The sequence below is a fragment of the Thermoascus crustaceus genome, assembly GCF_041956765.1.
Source record: "Thermoascus crustaceus strain CBS 181.67 unplaced genomic scaffold VTN00scaffold_3, whole genome shotgun sequence".
Classification (NCBI taxonomy): Eukaryota; Fungi; Ascomycota; class Eurotiomycetes; order Eurotiales; family Thermoascaceae; genus Thermoascus; species Thermoascus crustaceus.
The window spans coordinates 133,544-158,711 of NW_027192529.1; the positions used below are offsets into that span (position 1 = coordinate 133,544).

Sequence of the window (25,168 nt, forward strand, 5' to 3'; positions counted from 1 at the left end):
GGAGGGCGCTTGTAAGCGGGGATCTCGACGATCTCCGACATTCGTGCCGCCAGAAGCGAATTGGTGTAGTACAGAGGGAGAAAGGTGCATCCAGCGTTACCGAATACAGGCTTAGTGGCTTTCCGCGGCGTTCGTTAGAGCCGATTACTCATTACCAGAATGCAGGAATGATAAAATTCCCCAGGATATCGGCGAGAGTGGCTGGCCAGCGTCCCTCCGGCTGCCTTGGCTGTACGGAGTCAAGTGAGCAGACATAGCTCGGCTACGATCCGGCTATAGATGTGTTCACAGGAAGGGTCGGGTCTGAGGATGTGGGTAATGACATCCGGGTGCTGGACACAGCGGATAGGAGCGGAGATGATGGGGCTTTATCTTCCCATGCGACACTATTTAGCCAGTTCGCTGAGCTGTCCCATTTCAGGGCGTGCGCGAGGGTCTTCCAAATAAGTGGAAGAAGTCCGACGCGTGTCTGCACCCGTCCTCGTGTTTCTGGAGCAGCTGGATCCACGCAGGACGGTGGCCGTGTCTAAAAGACGACGCTGGACGAGCGATAATGATATGAATATCGATAGGGCCAGGGTGGGACCGGAAGCGGTTGGTGCCGCCTTTAGGAAGGCCGGTGGCGCACGGCCAGAGTTAGAGAAGAGGCTGGCAACGCTCGTTGGCCGGGATGAATATCCCAACGGCGCTGGCCCATGCGGGACCAGGCAATAAGGCATGAAGGGGCCGAGTCGACAGAGCGCATCACATCATCGAAGCCCGGCCACGGAGCATCGGGGTCCGCTGCAGCAGGCTGCGAGAGTCCGGGTGGCTGGTCCTACAGAGTGTTTGTTTTGTTTCAGCACTTGGCGTGAGGAGTGGAACGGTCGGGTTCCAGTGGCCGGATGGTCCAACGTCAAACGAGGCAGGGATCATGACGATGCGTGCATGCGGAGCTCCCAAGACCGGCCAGGATGTGTCCCGTCTGGCCATCGGGAAGGATGAGTCAGGTACCAGAGCAAGTACCTGAGACTAAACACAGAGTATGGGAACCGTAGCACCGGTTGTCGGTCGATGGGGGTACGGAGTACGAGCACTCGAGACCGGGCATATCGTTGCGTCGACTCCTCCGCTGTCAATGCAGGCAAGGGACCTGACTCGCGGGACATGCATCTAGATAGACTCGTTAATACAGCGTACTATCTCTCAGAGACCTAGCTTTGTGGATGTTCGTCAGCTGAGAGAGACACGTAGTGCACTCGAGATGCGGTGCGGCAAGGGACCAGCCCAACGGAGATCAGTCCTCTACAGTGGGATAGATAATAAAACAGAGACATCAAGAATGGTATTCCGGTGGGAACAGAAAGGCTGATAAACAGCAGAGAGACAGAGACGGCCATAGGCGAGGAGGTATGTGGGCTTGTCCGTGGATGCCATCGATGCCATCCTGCAGAAACGAGGGGTGATGTATGTATGTCTGCGAGAGATCCAGCTGCAACGATCTCGTTCTGGAGCATCTAGGCCAGCTCGAGAGCAGAGAGCTTGGACGAGGTCTGTGGGCGTTGCTGAAGCTCAAGAGTCTCGCGCCGACCACGCCGGGCTGTCTCTCTCGCCGCCCTGTAGGCGTCGCACGCGAGTCTCGTGCTTCTTGCTCCGACCTCCTCCTTCGCCCTCTCGCTCTCTCACGGCGTTGCTCTCTTCCCTCCGCTCTTGTCCTTCCTCCTCCCCCCCCCCTTCGTATCCTCCGTCTTCATCGCCTGTACATGCTGTCTGTCTGACCCGGCTTCTCAGTCAGCCTCCTAGAGGTGGGCTCCGCGTGCGCCCGTCCTTCGTGGTTTCGCCCTGCTCTGCTCCCACCGCCCGGCGTCGACGCCTCGCCGTCGCGCCCCTCCGCAGATACACCGCATCAGCGTTCCTCCGTCATCTGCATTCCTCGGAAAACGAACCGTTCGACCGCTCCCCTCCCTCCCCAGAGGAGACTCGTCCAGGACGTCCATCACCGCGCCTCCCTGGTTCGCAGTGAGATCATCGTCTTCAACGGCACCCCTCCCGTGTCCCCCCCGCCATGGCCCGTTGATGCTGCGGATGAAGCCATAGCCTACCTGCTTCCGGGCACCCGCTCTGCCTGGCAGACGGTCCTGCTGTGCTCTTCTCAGTCCACACGCTCTGCTCATCCCTACGTCCTGGCTTCTCGATTAAGGGTCCTCCGCCGGAGGAGCTGCTGTCGACCAGCCATCTCCGCTCGTCCAGCATGGCGGGCAATGGCACCAGAAGTCCCCAGTTCTTGGCCCCTCCGGCAGTCACTGCCCTGAGGCACGAGACACGCGATAATGATCCCAGGAGAGTGCCCATGGAACGCTCCCTGAGCGAGGACATGCGGGCAGAACGTGAAGACCTCAGGGAGGCTGCGGAGCAGACATTGAACATCATCCTCGACCTGGACATAGACGGTCGGATCAAATGGGTTAGCCCATCATGGAAACAGGTGGTGGGCTCTCCCGTAGAGTCTGTGGAAGGCAGGATGATCTCCGACATCCTGCTAACTAACAAGACTGCGTTCCAAGATGCAGCCGAGTCGATGAAGCAGGATGACGCCCGGAGCCGTTTCATCAGGTTTTCCGTGCCGATGGGTCCCGATTCGGTTCTGAGGGACTCTCCGGAGTCGCAGCCACGGGAAGAAGAGAAGCGGACGGATGAGGGAGAAACGGTGGACAACGAGGAGAGTTGGGACGAGGTGGAAGAACAGCAGCAGGACATCCTCAATCTGGAAGCCCAAGGGATTATGGTGTTTGACCGTTCGTCGGATGGGGCAGGCCATGTAGGTCCACATTGAACTGCAGTTTGCGACGATTGACAGCTAATTCTAGTTTCTACAGACCATGTGGATGTTACGACCGTCTACTGAGCCCCGGGAGGTTACAATTGATCTACCTCCTTTGCTGGTGGAATCTCTAGGTGTTGGGGCGGAAGTGCTGGCGAACTACCTGACGACCCTGGCCGAGTCGGGAGACGACCCTGCTAATCACCCACCTCCCAACGAAGTATTGTGCCGGATTTGCGAGCGTCACATCACGCCATGGTGGTTCGAGAAACACTCGGAGCTTTGCCTGCAGGAGCATAAAGCGGAGATGGATGTGCAGATTGCCCAGGAGAATCTCAATGAACACCGCCATGCTATTGTCAAAGTCCTGGATGCCCTCGAAACTCGGACGAGCAGGCCATCCTCGGGTGAAGGTAATGTGCCTAATACTGCTGATGTTGGACCTCCGGAGTACAAAGGACTTCCCATTGGACCGTCACCTTCATCCTCCGCACCATCCTCCGGACAGGTATCCGCCTCTAGCTCTTCGCCAGGTACCCCACCTAGATCGAGGGATCAATCGTCCTCCGGTCTTGGTCCTGGACATGCTCGAGCTCGCTCGTTCGCTGTGCGGCGGCCTCTGGTTCGTATTGTCGAACTCATCCTCGATCTCTGTGATACTGCATTGGAGATCAGCACGCCTGCCTTGAAAGACACCCGTCCAGAGGGAGAGGACTTCCGGACGCTGTCTCCGCAATCAGAGTCTAGAATATCTCAGGTTCTCCAATGGCAGTCTCCCAGCTCCAATACTTTAGAACAGGAACAGGGTCTGGCGGCTTTGTCTACGGACACGGAACAAGTCGCTAAAGCCAAGGTAGATGCGGTCATCAGGCACCGTAGGATCGTTGAGTATGCCGAGAGGCTCCGCATTGAATATACAGTTCTGGTTGAGGAGTGCATCGCCGCCGCTTTGAGCAAGGCAGAGCGTATAGCGGCCGGGCAGCTCAGCGATTCCTCGTCCTCTTCCGATGGGGAAGTTCCCGAAGATGCTGCAGTTCAAGCGCCGGACTCTCCTCAGGAACAGGCGGAGGCCCCGACCGGGCCGCAACCGCAAGAGGCGTCCTCAATTCCTATGGAGCTTCAAAATTCGTCAGACCCTTCTCTGGTATCTCAGCCTGGGAGAGTTTCGTCTGTAGCCGTGTCTACTCGATCCAGCAGTCCAATGGAGTGTCCGACGCCACGTTCGCACAAAAGTTCCGCTGGTCTGCTAAGCACATCTCAGCCGTCTAAACGTGGTTCTCTGCTTGCAGAAAGCGATGCTGGAGAGAACAGCGACAGCAGTGTCCTCTCCACGACCGTGGCCGGTACGATGCGTACGTCATCTCCATCGTCCGAAAGGAGTCTCTCTCGTGCGAGAAGCTCAAAAGGAAAGCGGAAGAGCCTGATCCTACCAGGACTATCAAGTTCTCCCCGGCGACAGCCTTCCCCAGGCAGGATACCTGCTCCTCCTCACTCCCCTTTGCGTCTGGCTAAGGGTCGCCTTCCAAGTGGGGAAATCATGTCATCCCCCGTTGCGTCTCCCTCGCTGACCACCAGCGATGTCGCCTATCATGGGTCGCTTCAGCATCCTCATCATCACCACCATCCACATCATCATCGCCGGCAGTCATCCACGGCGTCTTCTGAACTCGCTAAACCACCAGTTTCGCCGCGCTTGACATCCGCCAGTCAACCTCAGCCTCGCCCTGCACCACCGTCGATCAAAGATTTTGAAATTATCAAACCTATAAGCAAGGGCGCATTCGGAAGCGTTTATCTGTCTAAGAAGAAGAGTACTGGCGAATATTTTGCAATCAAGGTCCTCAAGAAGGCGGACATGGTCGCCAAGAATCAAGTCACAAACGTCAAGGCAGAGAGGGCGATCATGATGTGGCAGGGTGAGAGTGACTTCGTTGCGAAACTCTATTGGACCTTTTCGAGCAAGGACTATCTCTACCTGGTTATGGAGTATCTCAACGGCGGTGATTGTGCTTCTCTCGTAAAAGTTTTGGGCGGTCTTCCCGAAGATTGGGCAAAGAAATACATTGCAGAAGTTGTACTCGGGGTCGAACATCTCCACAGCAGAGGCATTGTTCATCGTGATCTCAAGCCTGACAACCTCCTTATCGATCAGAAAGGACACCTTAAACTGACAGACTTTGGTCTGTCGCGCATGGGTCTCGTGGGTCGTCAGAAGCGTGTGTTGAAGAATCCCAATGAATCAGCTCCAGATCTTCTCAAGCAAGGTCCTTTTACCAAGGCGATCTCCCTTGCGTCTTCACGGTCAGCATCATTTGACTTGCAAGGTAGCGGCTCGCCAAGCTCTACTCCTCTTATCACCCCGGAGGTTGCTGGAAGTTTCAATCAACCGTCATATTTTAGTCTCAACCAGAATCCTCTTAACCGTGAAAATTCTAGAAGAGCCTCTGGGTACCGAAGTGACAGTGGGGGAAGTGACAATCTCAGCGCCATGTTCCGCACATTCTCCCTTAACGATGGCGGTGAAACGCCTGCTCCTCTGCCAATCGTGCAACACAGTAGTTTGGAAGAAGAAGCTCCAAGTGAGGCTAGCGAGTCCCCTCGCTTGTATCCTCTGCAGCACACCTTCAGTCATGCTGCATCGTCAATTTCCGGGCAACACAACACCCCTCCGCAGCAGTCAATGCTACCTCCACCAATGGCGCTGTTTGACCCAGAAGATCACAACCGACGCTTTGTCGGCACACCCGATTATCTCGCTCCTGAAACGATCAATGGGGTAGGTCAGGATGAGATGAGCGATTGGTGGTCGTTGGGCTGCATCCTGTTCGAATTTTTATATGGATACCCACCCTTCAACGCTTCGACACCTGACGAAGTCTTCGAGAACATCCTGAACAGGAGGATCAACTGGCCAGATGAAGCCGAGGAGCTGGTATCGCCGGAAGCAATGGATTTGATGAACAGGCTCATGACCATCAATCCTGAGGAGCGACTAGGCGCCAACGCCTCCGAGAAGTTTCCGAGTGGCGGTGCAGAGGTCCGCAGCCATCCCTGGTTTTCAGACATAAACTGGGACACGCTTATGGAGGACAAGGCGCAATTCGTACCAAACACAGAAAATCCAGAGGATACGGAATACTTCGATGCTCGTGGGGCCACACTACAAGCATTTACCGATGAAATCGAGGATCAGCTTTCCCCCAGCCTCCCGTTCTCTACCGGCGAATACCCGGACCGTCCTCACGATGCGCTCTTCAAAGTTCGCTCACAGGTCAACTCGATGAAGCGAGGGATGATGCCACTGCACATCCCACCGCACGTCCGCGACTTGCGCAGCAGGAGACTCAGCGAGCCAACCTTGGCTGATGATTTCGGCAACTTCAATTTCAAGAACCTTCCAATCCTGGAGAAAGCGAACAAGGACGTCATCCAGAAGCTGCGTCAGGAAGCTATGCAAGCACAACAGCGACAACCTACCTCACTTACGCAGACACCGGCCAACAGCTCAGGACCATCTCTAGAAGGCAGCCCACCTGTGCCGATGACTATCAAGCGTACCATGTCGCAAAATAAGGGCAACAGCAATCGACCTGGCTCTCCATCTGGCCTTAGCCAGGCAAACTCATCACCGAGCCGACTATCCCAGCCTTCATCTCCGCTCCTTGTTCAATTCAGCACTGGTCAGAATAATGAGCGCAGGAAAACGTCCGGCTCTTCTTCGACCCATTCGCACCAGTCCAGTGGCTCTATGCCGACCGGAACAGGTGCTGAGCAGCCCCGTCTGGTGACGAATGTAAAGCTAGGGTCTACGGCCCCATCCCCAATTAGATCTACGAAGCTCTCTACGAACTCTCCGGATGGAAAGACAGCGCCGAAGTCGCGTGCGAGATCGCAGACGGTTGGCTCTCAAGACGGTGAATTTCAGCAGTCGCCTCTCAGGGAGTCATACATACCGGGTCACCACAAACGTCGAAGTCAACTGCTAGACGTTTCGCCATCGTCGTCTGATAACGAAGATCCACGCACGAAGGCCTTGCTCAAGGTTCAACGCCGGAGACAGAGCACCAGGCGTCTTTCACAGATCAGCCTTATCGAAGGGCCATTCTTCCGGCCCCTTGATGTACTCATTTGTGAAGACCACCCGGTTTCGCGACTCGTCATGGAACGTCTGTTTGAGAAGCTTCGCTGCCGTACAATCACAGCGGTCAATGGTTCAGAGGCCATGCGATATGCCTTGAGCGAAGTGCAGTTCGATATAATTATGACAGAATTCAAATTGCCGCAGATAAATGGGACGGACGTCGCTCGGATGGTGCGAGAAACGCGGAGTGCCAACAGGCACACTCCGATAATTGCTGTGACGGGCTACCTCAAGGATCTACCCGAAACTCATCATTTTAACTCTCTTATTGAGAAGCCACCTACTCTGGCCAAATTGACTGAGACATTATGCAAGTTCTGTCACTGGAAGCCTCCACCGAAGGATTATAACCCTTCGCAACCTTTGACAATCCCACACTCTGCGTTACGTCAACCGTCTGTACGCGCCGAGGATAGCCCTAGCTCAACATCTTCCGGCTTTCCGCACATGCCCAGCTCCTACCGAGGATCTAGTCGAGAAGACTCTGTCGGGAGCAGTTACTTCGGTGACATGGACTCCATAAAGGCGGAGGAGGTTCCTGTCATTATCAGCCGCCATACCGACGATTGGGGCAATTCTCAAGGCGGATTAGGCATCTCGGAGGATATTTCGACGGGCCCTGGGACAATGGAATCGAAATTCAATTCTGCCGCAACCTTCCCACGCCTGCTTCATGCGACCTCTGCACCTGCCGCTGTCAGTACAACAAGTCCAGTGACTCCCAGAAAGCAGCCGTCAATCGAAGGCATCCGCGCAAAGAGGCAGTCGCTTGAGAAAAAGCGATACGAGTGTGCAGAGTCAGGCGATGATGAAGACGAAGAACTCGGCCACGCCCAAGTGCGAACCCACAGTCCCCATGCCAGAGGTCCTCGCTCGGGATCGAAACTGGGAATCGAAATGATGCGAACAAACAGTCACGGCAGTGTTGTCAGTGGAAGCGAGGAAATACTCGAGAAGGAGCAGGCTGTGCTAGAGAGCCAAAGCACTGAGGATACGGAAAACACCGTTGAAGGGAATGAAGAACCTCGTGACTCGTCAACCACCAGTGAGTTGGAGGATAAACTCGAAAAGCTTCATATCCCCGAAGAGGCACTTGAAACATTGACCGGAGATGAAACACAGCGGGAAGGGTCTAAACCGCCCGAAGTGTCTCAGCGACAACCTGAACAATTCTTAACACCGCAAAGACCGTCATTTTCTCAGTATGACACGGAAGTCTCGCCCTGTCCTTCTCCCCGCAGTCCGGCACTACCGGTAACAGAGCCAGACTCTAAGCTGCAGAAAAAAGGCCACATCACTCCCCCGATATTCTTTCCGAAAGTTGCAGGTTCCGGTGCAACAACAGCCGAGTCGGTCGTCACTGCGGAAGGCTCGACCGCAGACATTCCTGAATTAAGTGATAGTACCGACGGAGACGCCGATAAACCTGCGGATGCGGATGTAACTCCAAAGCCGGCGCATATTCCAGTTTCCTCCGAACACGATTTGGATTCCGATCCGACACCTCGTCCACCATCAAGAAGCAAACCCGGTATTTTACATTGGAAGAAGCGATAAAAGCTTCTCAATCATTGTACCGGAGGACAATTACTATTAGTCGAAATATTCACGTCGATTGGTTTTGTGATGATGCCTCCGGGGAACTCAAAAATGATATACTTGTCTTGTCGTTTCGCTTTTCCTTTTGTTTGTCTTCTTCACTGTGATTATCCTTTTACTGCCATTCTATGTTTATCATTCCTCCTGTCCTTTTTCCTTTTGTCTCATGTGTCACTGTCGGAAATTTCCTTTATCCTCTCGATAGTCCATTCAGTCTTGTCATGTTATTGTTATTCGGCCATCATCGACTGAGCGGGTGTTTTAGGCTTGGCGGTTGGTGCAAGGTTCTCCAGTTTCTCTCAGACATGGTTTGCTACTATCATCTCTCCTTTGTTGCTTTTCATACCATTTCAAATTGTGTGAGTGCGCGGCCTGTATTCAAGAAAAGAAAGCAGAAGAAAAAAAAGAAACAAAAAACTTCGCGGGAAGGATAGGAAGAAAATGAGTCAGATGAAAGGTAAAATAACGTACCAAAAATGGCGAAATTGAATTTTAAGCTGCCGCGTTGAAAAAAAATGAGTATCGGAGATTAAGCGTGAAATAGCAGGATATTCTCGCGATATGCTACGATTGTTATAATCCCTTCATGTGTCTATATTTTCTCCGTGTTTTTTCCTTTTCGAGGTCGTTTCTTGGCATTGTTTTACTGGCAAGGCTTGTTTTACTTGGCACCTATCTAAGTGAAATTATCTTACCTGTGCGTTTATGTCCATGTCTATCTATCTATGTATGTATGTGTCCATGAGGTCATGTGTGAAGAGTCAATACAATTTTTTTCTTTCTCTGTTGAAGAGCATTATTTGCCTGTCTATCTATCATATGTGGCTGTGCTAGAAGCTCTTCCTTACACGCAACTCGTGTTCGTAGTCTACAAGGTAAATATTAACAACAGTGAGGTAAAGTACAATGGCATAGATAAGGTAGATTTAAATTTCTTCTTGTTTTTTGTGTTCAATCCAATCCTAAGGTATAGGGATGGGCTGACTGTGTCGTTGCAAGCTGTGTATACTACAAACCCATAGGATCAACTATGAAGGATCAACTGAAGATGAACTAACTTATTACTCTTGTTCCTCAATCTACATGCCTATTACCTATGTATATATATATATTCCGTCTATTTTTGGACCGGAGTTCATTAACAGAAGAAATAAGTGGAAGTAATGGTCGCATTGCATGGCGTCTACCTGATGCGTACTCTTTGGAGCCATATACATATAGCCTCTTTATGTCCTGGGGACAACTTGTTACAATCCATGTTTGGAAGGTTGAATGGGGGTACTTGTATTGATTGATTAGTTGAAGATAGACGAGATGGATTTCACCGGTCTGGGAGAGGAATGTGGGCTTTCTTGAGTATTTATGTACACATACTTGGGTTACTATCTGCGTGCGCGCGCGAGGATCTGTCAACCGAATATTACCACTATAACCTAGTGGTATACCAAGAGACCTATCAGCCTAGTCAGCACACGCCGATTCGGATCTGCAGAAGGTCATAATCCCTGCAATAAAGGAATCATACTATCTATACCCCAGACTGCCTATTTTTCCTTTATTATATCCTTTCATATTTCATGAAACGTCTCGGGATCATTAAACAAAGAAGTATTCGGAAGGTCTTAACCCCTAAGTCCATGAGAATAAATAGTGGTCAGTTAGTTAGGTAGATTCGAAGAATCAGAGCTTTCATTATCATACCTTCGGATTACGAGGTTCGCGCAGTCTGACAGGATCCTACTGGGGGCGAGCAGCGAAGGAGATGATGGAGGGGAGTGCCTGTCTTTTAGCTAAGTGTTATGGAGCAACCAATTGAATGAGCCTTTCTTTCCAACCTTCACTATCAAGTGCTTGTTATTGCTTTACCGGTCTAATCGAAGAGGTACTAATAGATAATAGTGCCGGACATTCGATAGGATATAAAAGAAAGTGCTAGAAAATATCCAGCATCGACCCCCATACTGTCATTTCTTCATCCTTCCCACTCAGTCAACCTCCCTGCTAAAACAACTCTCCTTGGTCCAGTCCATCTGAATGGAGTATGGGTACTAGGTATTAGTTCGCCTAGCAAGAAATCTTCGGACCACCAGCAGAGGCGATTGCGCGGGCCACACACCCACTCTTCTGAGTGAGCGGCAGGTTGAAAGTAGCTTGCGCCCCAAAGCCATCATCATCCGTTCAGTGCCAACCGGTCACGGCGCCGCAGCCGGATACTTCGTGGTGAAGCCTCGCCCCGTGGTCCGTTGCCCACACATGGATGTTAAATATGTTGTATTTTATTAGGACGAACTTGATTTCAGAGGTGCATCGGGCTGTCGGGTCGTCTCACTCTTCGAGCGAAACGGGCCTTTTTCATCGTGGATGCACACGTGGAATACTGCACATATGGAAGGTGGCCTCTCAGGGTATTTGGAGATTTCATAAATAGTGTGGATAAATATGCGCTACTTGATTTTGGCTGATTTTCGTAAGGTGAAGGCTTTTTTTCTCCTCCACCATAAGTTGTTGACTAGCAAAATCATTACAAGTTATGGGCTGCATTTGTAATATTTGGCCCGGGATTTGGAGAATAGTCTACTGCAATGTTTGGCAACTTGCACTGTCGATAAGTTCGTTAAGGACAGATATCCGGTGAGTCGTTCTGAGTTCAGGGATATAATAGAAAGATCGAAGAAGGATAGTGCTGAGAAGTTTTTGTAGAGTTCTACATATAGTTTCGATGATTCTGTAGAATTTTGAGACGACATAACCCAGAACTATAGTGGGAAGAGACATTTGCCAGTTTGATGACAATCAATATCTGGTTTTTTTATCATAGAGGAGCTATATATAGCTCTAATCAATGTCTTCTTTGAATCCATAATGTTCAGAAACGAAATGGTCATAACGGCAGGGACGCTCCAACATCCGCGGCATAGGTCTGATAAACCCGAATCAACTGCAGGCAAAGGAAGAAAGGTATCGCGAGAGAAACACTTGAACCACAAAGCACCACAGAATTAGCACGTGAAAGGATGCACACAGGACTAAGCTTTAAGCTTTCACCTGTTAACATAGAATGAGAATCAAGAATGAGACTACTTACCAGATGGAGGTGATGGTAACGGAGCAGAAGAGGAGGAAGGACTTGACATGGCGAAGATGAAGGTGAAGATAAGCAAGGGCTGTACATTGCACTATCAGGAAATGGCACTTTAGTGGATATCAGACTGAATGAGTGAAGATAGGGTGTTTATCCCATCCAGATTCAATGACTTACCTGGTGCAGTTTGCTGTATTCATACATTCTCGCCCTCAACGCCCTGGCCTGAAGGACCTTCCATATCATGCACTTGACTCTCTGTATGAAAGCTCTATGTTGCCGATATGGAAGTCCTCATTCGATGTCGTGATGCACACCTCACTGGAACGATTCTTGAGGTGATTCCAGCCGAACTTCGTGGCCTAGCTGGCTAGGACGAACTTTCATCCACAGAGAGGTGAGGTTGCGCCTAGGGATTGCAGCAAAATGCATACCACCAAGCTGCCCAAACGTACTAATTTCTCATGGTATGGAGAACGTAGGCGGGAAAGGCAGCCAAATTTGGACGGACGTGCATATGGTAGACGCCATCAGCGTCGATGGCAGTGGGCTGCTGAAGGGCCAGAAAACCTGCTGAGAAGAGTGGGTTCCTAGCAAAAGGAACGTTCTGGGGAGGGGCAGGGGCAGGTCGGGAGGATGCTTGGGGTTGGGGCTCTGGTCCTCTCTTATTTGGAGCTGATCCCTTCCCAGATGTCCTCCTCGATGATTTGGAATTTGGACTGGCGGTCCTTCCACGAAAAAAACTGGGCGACGAACTTGGAGCGAGGTCAATACCACCTTGGGAAAGCTAAAGGTCTTTGCTGTGCTGTACTGGAAAACATGCCAAAAATTGGCCCATTCTGCGTGAAAGCTTCTTCCCGCGAGGGGGCCAATACTTGTCATTGTGAGGTGTGCCATTTAGTTCCAGCCTCAATTACCCGAGAGTAGTTTGTCTATTGTGTTGGATAATTGTATTAGGCATGTTTAAAGACGGGAATACGAAGCATTTCTCTTTTTTTAGCCAGCACAAGCACGGTAGAAATGGGATTATAGAACTAGGCTTGGCCTCGAATTTCGATTGATGCCCATAGAAGCTTCTGAAACCTCAGATGTGACCTTGTTCACTTAGAGATATTTGAGACATGTTCAGTCTGATGCAGTTGGTGTGCTTCCGTGCTTTATCCTTGCTGTTTTTAAGCCATATATACACCTAGAAACAGCTCATCTACCATAATAAGTGTGACACAGCATCCAGGACTCCAATGGAGCTAACAAGCACCTGTAGATTCAATAATGTATTGTTTCTGGGCATGCTCCTGAATCACGAAGAGCCAAACCAGCATATACAACATAGATGTTAGTTAGAGTCTCGGACACCTTGCTGTATGACAAAGCTCTTTCCAATGCTAGTTGGCCCAAGAAGGGGCGTATATGGCGCAAGGTACTTGCTTGTATATGCACCGCGATGCTTGACTTCCACTTGCCAGTATTTAATTATCTCGATGAGTTCAACTTCTTTCCATACTTTTGGACTAAAGATCGGCTTCAAAACAGGAAGTCATCGTATCATAATAGCCACAAAACAGTGCAAAGATGTCTGCAGTTTGGTATTTGGGGGCTCCGGTGACAGGTTTAATGAAGCAATCGATAGCAGAGTCGCGAGGTCTTCCCTCCTGAATGCGCTTTTCTAAACCTAGAAGCGAGCGGAAGGCCAAGCTGCCAACTTCATCATCTGGAGAATGATATCTTTCAGGGCAATTTTGAGCTAATCGGCTGTCAGTCTCTTTCATTCCTCGTCATTCGGCTCCCACGCAAATTAAGGGCAACCACATGGTGCTAAAAAGGAATAGATACTTAACATAATCATATACCTCTGTGGATTGGCATCGCCTCCTAGATACTCTTTGGCCTCCCCAGATCATAATATGCACCATTCTGATCATTGGAGTTTCCACTTACCGTGGAGGTCTAAAGCAAGAGAAAATCTTGGGAATATGGAGTCAATTAAAGTAAGCTACTCGCCCTTCTATTACTCAAGTTCATCTGCTGCAGATCGAGACAATCCTGTTCAGATACCACTGCATTTTAAGCAATGATTTTCACAGGTCGGAAAGACAGCGATTAACTTATCAAAGTTAGGAGACTTGATCAGACAGTGTGGATATATATGGGCGACTTTAAACAGTATAGGGATATATGTTAAAGTATATGCATTGCTGTCTCTCTTGTGGACAAGTTTCTTTAATTTAACCTTGCTCTTATGACTGTTGATGGAGCCAGACTCTGAACATTCTGAGGATGCTCATGGGATTCGAGGTTCTCGCGGAAAGCAACACGGCGGGAAATTGGCCGAAAGACTGCGCCGGTGCGCTTGAACCGTGAGGCCCGGTCCTCAACGAATGGGACACCAGGGATGTGAAGGCGAGACATTGCGTCTGCCGTCGACACGGTCCTCTGGTAGAAACGGAGAGAAGAAGAGAGGGGAGCGGGAGGATGAGGCGGGCTTATAATGATTGTTGCATTCATTTCATCAAATGGCAATTATCTAGGAGGATTAAAACTAGATCTGGGGCCACAGCTGCTTTTTAAACAAGGGACCGAAGACAGGGAATTTCGCACACTTGCAAGCAGGCCCAAAACGAGACAGGGACCTTGTTGCTCCCACCCTGCACTGGACTGGGGAAGCTTAAACTGTGCCTATTCAATCAAAAAAGTTTGAACAGTCCGAGTAGCTTGAATACGGACTGGCATTGTGGTGATGCGGGGCACTCGTGACAGGATCTCAAAATTCTGCTATGCTTGATATTGCTGAGCCACGTCATTCTGAAGGAAGGTGATGGCTGAGCTGAGTATTGGAACAGTACTTGCCAGCCAGCGTCAACTTGCGCAAGCACAAACAAGACAATGTGTCGCAACTGGTATCTTCCTCTTTGCAAAATTTGCGTATGGTATTGCTCGCCCCCCCAGTTCGAGGTATCCTTGACTTCTGGTGGTTTTAGTTCTTTTGACAGAGCAGATAGAAGGTAGCCAGCGCGCTTTCAGTCTGCTATATAGAAGAAAATCAACAACTAGACAGGTAAGTAGGTCGTAAAAGTTCCGGTCCTTGATGAATCTTTTTCTATAGAAGTTTTCTTCCCAAACCAACTTCACTGTGGTCTTAGACTCGATCAGTAAGGAAAATATTCTTTCGTTCCTTCAAGGTTCCGTTTCATTCAGGCAGAGACAGCGTACTAGCAATAAGGGGTATTGGTATTAGCCTCTCAAACCCTGCGAGAAAAACTTCTGTATTCTGTACTTCAAAAGTGCTGAGGGTTCTTCCGCCCGCGTCCAAAGGACTCTTTGGTTGCTTTGATGCTTTTTATGGTCCACTCATTATCATCCTTAAACTAAAGGGACGGCACGACTGGTCTGAGAGCGACAGGCTTTTCTGGCACTCGATAAGTCACTCAAAGGTGGGTAGGTAGTCTAAAAACTTATATTTCATCGATGTATCATGCTCGTGTACGGGAGCCTGATGATATAAAGTCTGTTCAGCTATTGCATTAGATTTCTAAGATATTTAGCGACCTCTGGTGTGTTTGAAGTATTGGTGATGGCTATCCTCGAATCGGCAGGACTGTAAGGGAGAAAGTTGTAATGGCAAAAAATATATGTAAATAAGATCGCATATGCGGACCATTGGGCAGCAACTCCTTAGATGCAAATCGTATGTAAAAAGAAACCTATTACGGAAGTTCCATGTCAGGCCTCTGCTTGGTGAGACTGAATAAGATACGAGATCATGAGAATATTCAAACAATCTGATCCAGTAAAGAAGCGCTACAGCTCCTCTTTGCGGCACGTCTCAAGACATTAGAAGGCATATATATGTACCTGATTCTAGGGATTACCGCCAAGTCACATTTTGCAGGAATGACATTGGATAGAGTATGGACGTAGAACCAGAAGGTCGTCGCTTAAATAATGACGCAGTGCATAGAGAATTGCAAAGAAGGTGAAAATCTATACCCCAAGTACCAGTGACCATGCATTTGTAGCCATCACGCAGAAGGCATTTCTTTTTCCAACCTGCTTGCTCGGTTCTCTTGTTCATCCCAAAAATTTCTTCTTCAAGCTGTTTAGAATCAGCGTTTTCGGATGAGGCAATCGATGGTGTAGCTGATGCAGGGGAAACTTTTCTTGTGAGATGAAGCAAACAAGAAAAGTATTATAGGGCGGCGAGCAGGCGGCAGAGGCCGTCGGAGGCAGTCAGTTAAACATGTCTTATTTATACAGGCAAAGGATGTAAAGAGCTTGCCATGATGGATCTGGTTGGTAGCGGCGAGTAAGCAAAGAGCAAATAAATAGCCGGTGGTTTGTTCCACGCAGCAAGAGGAAACTTGACACCATCCACTGACCACGTACCTGTACCTGCACGCAAGCGTATAGATAGATATTCACAAGTATATGTCCTTCCTCCATGAATTTCCCGCAGGTAGCCTGCCAGCTATTTCCTGAGGTCCGCGACTGCCCGACGCAACTCGCGCATATCGTTCTTTCGAACGTACGCAGGAAAAGGGATCAACACCCTATTGAGCTCGTCCTCTGTTATTCCTGTCAGGCTACTGTCGATGGTGAGGCGGCGGGGCCACCGGAGCTGGTTAAAATGTTGGGCAGCTTCCATACGTGTCATAGCATCACTGTACAATCAAGGAATGATAACTTAGATCATTCTTTGATGTTGTCTTCACTCGGAAGTCAAAACTGTGAAAAATGAAAATTTTTTGAAGACAGCAGCTTCTGTACTTGTAATACCTCGCATATCTCTGATATAGGTTGACACCATGGACATCAAGAGTTATCAGTGTATATAGGGCTTAAACTCAATTCTCAGGCTGCTGTCAATGTGTTTCACGTGTTTGGAGGAATCGAAGAAACTAGCAGTAGTATTTGAATGTGGTGTTTTGTTGGGGACAAATAGGAGTTGACGGGGAGGAATAGTTTCAACGGAAAAGGATCGCTGGCAGCAATTCCAGATTTCTGTGCCAGATGGAAATTAAACAAGATGCACATATAATGTGAAGACATGTTGTCTGTTATATGATGCTTGTTTTCTGGATCCAGGCCTAGAATGCTGCGCCAAAGCGTACTTTGTGGTGTTTCGTCAGACTAGGCGAGGTCCGTCACAAGATTCCACATTGACAGCGAGATCCTACCGTCCTTGATGAGCGCCATATACGCGCGGTATTCGGTCTAAGATCAAATTAGCATCCCAAATGCTTTCAAACGACTTTGAAACACTTACCACGTCAGAGAAAGATGCCGCCCTGGTGGATTAGGGGACCGTGGTAGTGGTGGCGGCAGTGAATCAAGAACGTATGCACAATAACTTTTTAGGATCAATTCGAGTCGACCACATCTCTTGCTCTTTGTCTATTGGGGTACCCGTTTAGTTTAGATAAGATATGCACAAAGGATACAGACCTTATTGCTTGTGTCTGAGAAGGAAGGACACTCCCAGTGACTTATGTTAGAATGCCCAATGTAGTTTTAACATTCACGTTTAAGATTAGGTAGATAGATAGGTAGGTTCGGGTATTTAGCAGCTAGGTAGTTTAAGTGATAAGTGAAGCATAGTCAATAGATAAACTTACTAAATACCTAGGAGCTTCTTAAGCTCATTCAGATTGAAGAAAGAACTTGAGAATTAAATCTATCATTGCCTGACCTGCTGTTAAATATCCTTATTAGATGTCATGCATGTAAACTCTTCCGCGAGATCATTGGGTGTAAGTCTTATTTTCTTACTGTCGGAGAGGCAGTGGCAGCAGGCCCGTCGGTCGAGCCGTTCATCATCGTCATCAGTAAAGATGGTCTGCATATGAATGAACCTGATCACCGAGGGGAGACTTCCGATCGACCTTCGAATCGGATCTCCATACGTACGCATGCACGCATGCACTAGCCATTTTCAAGAGGTACATAATGTTCGCGGAGCCATTCCAGAAGATATTAACTAGAGTACGTAAGGTCCTGTTCTCGAGCTCTGCTACAAGGCAAAAAAGAAGTGTATTTCCGGCACTGTTGTGCCGGGAGTCGTTAAGTGGCTGATATATGTATTGGATGGGATAGGAAACGAGCTCTATATATTCAGGCTTAGACAAGAGACAACGTAGAAAGAGGTAAAGGAGAAAAAAAAGAACAGTGCGTAGACTAGTAAACTGCACAGTATGTGACGGCGCTCAGTCATAGTAAAATGATGTATTACTACGGTAGCTAGTCATACAGAATCGAAAGCATGAGAGGAAAGCAAGGAAAGAATTCGCAGGGCTTCGTGCAACGTGAGATATATAGGCGAGTAGGACCGGCAGTATTCTGGAGACAAAGGAATGCTCCACACCGCCTACCTTACCGCCTAGGTGCCTGCCGCGCCGTCACAGTACAGCACAGACTCAACGTTAATTTTATCAGCTGCTCGATGAATGAATAATACACTACCTGTCCCTGTCTGTTAAAGTCAGAAGAACAGTCTGATCTATCTGTTATCATCGCAAACAAAAAGGTTCTGTATAGTATGATAAAATTGTACTGTACACTTACAAATCCAATTCAGTTGTGCATGTGTGAGATGTTCTGGTCTTCCGGAAGGCAAAGCCGCGTCGTGCCAGTCATGTCCTAAAAAAACCAATTCACTATGAAATGCCAGTAACTGTTTAGGCAAAACACTCTGGGGCCCTCCTCAAGCGCTGTGAACAACCTGATGCAGACATGGCAGTGTTAGGACAGTACATTAAGAACACACTTAAGAGCCCTATGGGAAACAGTTGTCACTCACGAGTATTCAGTGCTGGTGGACACTCTTCTGAATCAGGCGGAGGAGACCCAGCAAAGAGAGATGAGCTGACTGCCAACATTTAGTACATGGATAAGATATCTACCTGTTAGATACAGTACGATATAGTAAGTAGGTTATTAAAAAAATAAATAAAGGAAGGAAGAGGATAGATATAGATCTATTTGGTCAGTCATGATCATCGAAAGATGGACGCAGGAGATCGTGAACGGTATTCTAGATAGATAGGTATGGACAACCCTTATTATGAATATCAGAATTGGCACTAGAAGATAAAAGTCAGAAGGCACGACGATTCCGCATCGCTGTCACTATCACTAATCACTAATCATTATCACTATCTCCATCGAAAAAAAGCAACGTACCTAAGATACCTAAGTGACGTAGTGAATAAGATACAGTATAGTGTAGCATAAGCGGGAATAGTATGAATCTAGCTCGACTTCTAAGGTATACTTACACAGCATGGAAGGACCTCGGAAACCTCTCAAGATTATATACTAAGGGATGAAGAAGAAGATGACGATGAGAATGATTATGTAAAGTATATAGGTATGGGAGAAGGTGGATGCATGGGCTATCTAGGTAGATAGGAAAGAAAGAAAAAAAGAGCCCAGCGGGGGTTCTATCTTAGAGCACAGCGTGAATGTTCTTATAATAAGTATCAGGGAATACTTGGCTTGAAGCGGGGAATGGTGATCGTGATAGGATAGTGCTGGGTGCAAAGGAAAGCAAAGCAAGGCAAGGCAAGATGTGAATAGCATCGTACCGCATCACATTGCATCACTTTCGTTTTCTGGAAAGGTTCGGGGTGATTAGTCTTGCGAGATTTTTACAAAAAGTACGATTACGGAGTACCTCACACCACTTTGATGACTGGACTGACTCCCTTTCTAGTATTCAAAGCTACAGCAGAAACCTAAAATGAATCAATAACATCGACCATTTTTGAAATTAAATCTTCATCCTCTAGATACTTCATAAAGTCACGTAGTATAGTACACATGGGCCATGACTGAATCTTCACATACACGGCATGAGATGACTCATTTGCAGATAGACAGAAAGACAAATGCTATGCTCAATCAACGGCAGGGTATGTTCGTTAAATAAGTCGAAAAAAAAGAAGAAAAATGTACTCAAAAGATGTAACAATGAAGAAACAAAATTGTAAATCATCGGCAGTACCGATCAGAGTCGATCGATTGCCTGATATCATGACTGGGGTCATGCAAGCTATTGCTGCTGGGCCGGCGGATCTGCTCCTCGTAGTGGCCCTGCTCGAGATCTCCTGGCGCGCTTCTTTCGGGTTCCCTGCTACCCCTACTACCCATACGGCTGAAGAAGCGGTTGCGGTGGATGGACGAAGTGAAGCTAGGGTGGCTGTGGCTAGACTCCCCGGACGGGCGTCCCTCGAGACCTCCCCTGGCTTGAGGAAGATCAACGCTACTGGTATTTCCACGGGGTGACTGTAGCGACGAGCGAGACTCCTCGAGCTCCCGGGCACGTCGCTCGGCGTTTTCGCGGTTCACGCTACGCACGACCTCGTCGACCCGACCACGGCCGCCGCGATCCCAGTACACATCACCCATCATGTCACCAGAGGACATTTCCTTCATACCAAGGGAGAAGTCGACATGCTTGTTGGTGGAGATAGACTCGCCGCGGGCGCGAGCGGCCGCGACATTCATTCCTTTCCGGAGAATTGAGGGGCGACGGCGGAGGGTGCCGCTTGGGTCGGAATTCGGGTTCTCCTCCGGAATACCAGACAGGTCGCCGGCTACCGGAGTTCCTGGCGGGTGGTTGTGGTTGTCGCTGGTGGCCGCAACATAAGGGGGCGGGTTATGGTAGGTAACATGGAACGGCACATCGACGTGGGCACCCTGGAGGTTCATGCGTGGTCCTTCAATACCAATCTCCTGCAGGGAGAGCATGAGCATGCAGATGAACTTGTTGCGACGCTGTAGGCGCAACAATTCGTTCTGCCAGTTGGATTTGTAGAAGAAGACGACGTTGAGCGTAATGGAAAAGTTTTCCGTGACCTCACGTAGTTCCGTCAGAATATTGCTCTGATACTCGCGCTTTTCGCTGCGGACAAACTCCAGCAGGCGCTGGCGTAGCGCGTCGATCTGCTCCAAAGTTGTGCCGTACTTGATAATGATAGGGACAGCTTCCGCGAGAGCGCCAGACCGACGCTGGTTCAGAATAAAGAGCGTGTTCAGGTAGCTGTTGGGCGCCTGGACGACATGACCTTCCATCTTCTTGAACTCAGTGTACAGTAGGGCAATCTCCTTCACGAAGTAGTCGTCTCCCGTCAGGAATTTACCAGTATTGCCGTAGATGGATACACGGTCGCCAACATCGAACGGGTGCTTAACGAAGACAAACACCACCGACTGCAGGAATTCCTGGGCGGTAGCGGAGAAGAGCCAAGAGAGGGCGAGGATGGTGGAGCCAGCGGAAGTGAGGACACCGGCAGCGGAAGTCGAAATCAACGAGAGAAAAACGAGCAGTGTGATGACAACAACGATGAAAACCAGTACATCATCGAGTTTGGACACGACGGAGTCCAGGTCCTTAAGAGACGCAGTGATGGACTTGCGCTCCCGCCCAATCTCAACACAGACGGCTTCCAGCTCTTCCATGGAGATGTCACCGTTCATGTCCTTGTCAAACATGGCAAAAGCAGCTTCTGCCTCGTCGTTGTTGTCAAAGGCCGCCTTGAGGTCCCCCGAAAACACCGTCTCGAAACCATCGCGAACGAATGTCCGATACAGTCGCCGGGCCAGAACCTGACTGCCCGATGTGGTGCCCAGCAGCGTCAGAACGACCTGGTGAGGATCGCTACTCTTGTTGACTTTCCTACCCGTAAAGTCGCCCGCAACAGCGCCCGCAACGTCCCCGAACTTGTTCAGAGCCGAGCGTGCCGCCTTCTGCGCGCGTCCTGCGTACTGCATTGGGGTTTTTACCCCGGAGGCTCGCTTTTCCTTGCGTTCTTCGAAGTCCTCGTCCGACATCGTAATCTTCTGCTTCGAATACGCGTACAGCTTACTCAGACTGCCGATCTGAAACTTATTGATCTCAATGCGGTCTGCATAGGTGCGCAGATGAAAGCTGATTGCGATCAATTGGATGATGATCTTCTCGATGAAGTTGAGAATGAATCCGACAAAGATGGAGATGATGATCTTGTTCACCACCCGCTCCCAGTCGCGCGTCGTACGGTCCCCGTCAATGTGGTGGTTCTTCATGGTTGGGAGAAACGAGATCTCCACACCAAGCCACCAGAAGAAGAGCGTCGCAGGAAGCTCCAGCGACTTTCCCAGGTCACGCCACTTTTTCGAGTTATTCGTGAAGAGGGAGGACAATAGGCCAAGCGGACCTGGGATGCACTTGGCGACAATCTAGAAGCAATAGCTGTTAGCAAAGAGGCTTGCCGGTATAGCAACCGAAAACCATTGTATACGTACTCTTCCAGCCCACAATGTCAACCACACAATCTCTAGCCAGACGGAAAACCACAGCAGCTGAACACCACCAACGTTGGCATCCGGGTAGGCAAGCCCACCCACCAGCAGCGGAATGAGTAGTATCAAGACTACCGGAACGATGTAGGTGAAGTAGCGAATGATGAAGCTCGAATTGTGGACCTTTATGAAGAACTTGGCGAAGCTTGTGCTTGGGTTCTCGGGAGGTTTGTAGGCGGCCGCTTTCTCGTGCAGCGGGTTGGTAGCCACGTCGAACTCATCGACCAACTCCGACCTTTGCGAGCGGGACCGCTTCAACGATAAGCCATGACTCCCCTTATCCTCATCAACGTCGTGCAGGGAGCTGGAGGCCACGCGCTCCGCCTCCATCACGGCCAGGTCATCCTCGAGCCGCGTTGCATGCTCGCGCCTTTGGGATGGCGACGGCTGTGGCACCCTGGGGAGGTGGTCTTGATTGGTATCCACAGTTAAGAAGTTGCGAACAGGCTCCTTCGAGCCGTCGTTGACGACGGTGCCATCGTCAGACGGAGAAACATCTTCAGGGTCCTTCTTCTTTTCGTCCGTGGCCTTGGACGGGGGACACTCCTCGACGGGAGTTGACATGGCTGGCACCAGGCCAGTCGACGGACGACGTCAGTCAGAAGGAATGGTGGATGATGTCTCTGTACAGGACTTTGGTGCTCTACCTGAGGTCCGGGATGTCGGGTGCAATTGAGCTGCCAAGGCCGGTGTGAGGAGAAGATAACGAGTGTAGCATGAAAAGAATCGTGACAAAGGTGGTAACGACAGAAGTCCCGCGGCACTCACGAGCAGGGGAGGAGGAATTATTATGGACAAAAAACCGGCGAGAAAGCACGGACGTGCAGCTCAACGATCGACGTCGACCTGGAAGGACGAGAAGTGGAGTAGAATAAAGGTCGAGACGAGCCGCGGCAGCGCAAACCAAGATTGCTGGGATGCCAGGATGGGGGAGACTCAAAGATCGGGGCCCAGAGAGCTGCATGTCGAGACGACCGGCGAACCACAACGAGCGTGGGGATTCATGGCGGCCATGATAGGTGCAGGGCTCGAGGTGAGGTCGGAGATGGCAGGCGAGCGAGGGAAAACGGCGATGCTTGGCGGTGGAGCAGGACGGCGTCGTCGCCAGCCAGAAGACGGCCAACGACACCATCGACGCCTTCGATCGATCAGAATAGATAAGGGCTCCACCGGCTCGCGGGTCTCGACCTGTCGCGGCCCCATCGAAGCCTTCTGTGCCCTGTACGACATCGCGTGCCAAGGGCCAAGTTTGCGTAGAATCCTCTGTCTCTGATGGAGCCCGCGTGCCGTCCTGCAGAGCCCCTGGCGGAAAGAGATATAAAAAGCGACATCGATTGTGTCTAGATCGGGAGATCTTGGTCTGCACTCCTCACGGCCGGCAGTTGTGTTTCGACTTTGTGGCCTGCTGCCGGAGCTCGACCATGGGCCAATTGACCGGTGGAACATATGTACATGGACAATCACTTGCAGTGTGAGATATCTGCCGGTGCAAGCATTTCTCCGACATGTCCGGGTCTGCTTCAGACAATCATAACCGTAGAAGCAAAAAAACTTGTGCCAGGTGTGGCAGCTCTGTCCTACGTTCGACTGCGGTGGCACTACAATGGGATATAAAAAAGTATTTGCTGTCTTACCATCCTGTGAGATTGTCTAGTTTCTACAACTTTTCTTCATTTCCTAAACGTTCCCCTGCTTCTCAGGTTTTTCTTATCTGTCCTCGTGTCTCAACACTCCAGGCGCAGTGTTAGGCCCGCAAAACGCCCCCTCCGCTTTGTGGCGCCGCCACCCAGGGACCGAGCATCTCTTTTCACCCGTAATGTTAATTTAAACACTCTGGATTATAACCCTTTGTTTCACGCTATGGCCGCCCGGTGCAGCCACCACAACTTAAAAAGAAAAAGGAAAGGCGTCTCCTTTTAGACTCATGCCCAAGAGAGCAGATGTATGGAAGCCCGACCGTCTCGTGAGATCGACAGGACGTCCTAAGATCGGCTCTCGCTTAACGGGGCCCAGCCGAAGTCTATCACGCTGAATAATGCATTATAGCGGGATTAGTAGTAGCGGCTTTCTCCGGAGGATAACTCGGCTGCCATACCGCCTGATTGCCCTCTGACGTTGCAGGTCACGTGAGCCTCCACGGGCCCCGGTGCTGGCATCCGCCTGCTCGTGATGTCAGCGGTCTCTTCCACCCATTCTTCCGAGATCTAGAGGAATTGTTCCACTGAGCGATTTAACTGACGCGTCCGTCGTACACTGGCTCAATTTTATTTCCTTCTTGAAATCTCATATATGGTGGGCCATTTCTCGTGGAGCGCAACAGCATCATGCTTGGAAGGACATTCAAGGACATGGAAATCCTGTGACAAGGAAAATACTCTCAGACACTGCACCAATACATCAGCCAAGAGAATGCAAATAACAGTGTACTTTACCGTTGGATGGCAGAAGTTTATACCTTTTCGTGCCTTGGAAGAATGTCCAGATACTTGAACGTCTGTGGACTCTTCCGTGACCGGTCAAGTTAGCCATGCCAGAAGGCCAGAAAACTGCATCATCTCTGCACCTTCTTTGTCATTATATGTATATCACAGTCGCTAACAGGATACCAAACTAGCCACTGACAGGCGAGGTGTATCATTTCTGGGTACAGCTCAGGCAGGTAATACTGTTGCTTGCCTAGCCGGTGAGGCAAAATGAGTACTCTGACCCGGAAACCGGGTCTTTCCTGTTATTTCAACAGAGCCGTTGCCTCTAAGAAGTCGGGCCTGTGTCTCACAGGACATTGAAACAGGCTGCCAGAGCTGTTTCGTCGACGAGGGCGGTGAGAGTCGACACCAGCATACTTGGACAGAGGCGGGCAGTCAAGACTGTCAGACAACGAGCATAGGTTGCGTTATCTGCGAGAATATCGCGAGGATTCGCTGGCCATCTCCAGTCTGCAGATTGTTCCACTAGAATATCATTCTGCAGGTCAAGAGCCCAGGAATCCTCCGCCCACCACCTTGCCTTATGCTACTAACCGACACGCTATTCTGCTAAAAAGAGAAAAGGATGGTAATCCTCGGTGTTCCACTTGACTGGTCTGTTTTTTCTGAAATCAAACGGGTATCCTGGGATGCAAGGGATATCTGCCTTTGGTCTCGGCACGAGTCTCGTGGCTAAGAACTTTAAGTCTTCTGGAAGGATCAAATGCAAGATAGTTGATCCG

At 49.8% G+C, this 25,168-nt stretch overlaps 5 protein-coding genes across 5 annotated transcripts; 3 read left to right on the plus strand and 2 right to left on the minus strand.

Annotated features, from left to right (window-relative positions):
- Positions 1–695: 695 nt before the first annotated feature.
- VTN00DRAFT_5251 (uncharacterized protein) lies at positions 696–4,312 on the plus strand (the record flags this gene model as incomplete). Its single annotated transcript, XM_069431762.1, has 6 exons — positions 696–807; positions 909–989; positions 1,771–2,114; positions 2,180–2,797; positions 2,856–4,152; positions 4,212–4,312. 6 exons carry the CDS (start codon positions 696–698, stop codon positions 4,310–4,312), a joined length of 2,553 nt encoding a protein of 850 aa, XP_069287688.1.
- Positions 4,313–4,337: 25 nt separating this feature from the next.
- Positions 4,338–8,498, plus strand: VTN00DRAFT_5252 (uncharacterized protein; the record flags this gene model as incomplete). The annotated part of the gene is made up of 1 exon (XM_069431763.1): positions 4,338–8,498. The coding sequence occupies one exon, from the start codon at positions 4,338–4,340 to the stop codon at positions 8,496–8,498; it is 4,161 nt and encodes a 1,386-aa protein (XP_069287689.1).
- A 3,789-nt stretch (positions 8,499–12,287) lies between these two features.
- VTN00DRAFT_5253 (uncharacterized protein) lies at positions 12,288–14,031 on the minus strand (the record flags this gene model as incomplete). Its single annotated transcript, XM_069431764.1, has 2 exons — positions 12,288–12,377; positions 13,891–14,031. The coding sequence occupies 2 exons, from the start codon at positions 14,029–14,031 to the stop codon at positions 12,288–12,290; spliced, it is 231 nt and encodes a 76-aa protein (XP_069287690.1).
- A 5,577-nt stretch (positions 14,032–19,608) lies between these two features.
- Positions 19,609–22,524, minus strand: VTN00DRAFT_5254 (uncharacterized protein; the record flags this gene model as incomplete). Its single annotated transcript, XM_069431765.1, has 2 exons — positions 19,609–21,837; positions 21,904–22,524. 2 exons carry the CDS (start codon positions 22,522–22,524, stop codon positions 19,609–19,611), a joined length of 2,850 nt encoding a protein of 949 aa, XP_069287691.1.
- Positions 22,525–22,750: 226 nt separating this feature from the next.
- VTN00DRAFT_5255 (uncharacterized protein) lies at positions 22,751–23,233 on the plus strand (the record flags this gene model as incomplete). Its single annotated transcript, XM_069431766.1, has 1 exon — positions 22,751–23,233. The coding sequence occupies one exon, from the start codon at positions 22,751–22,753 to the stop codon at positions 23,231–23,233; it is 483 nt and encodes a 160-aa protein (XP_069287692.1).
- Positions 23,234–25,168: the final 1,935 nt, after the last annotated feature.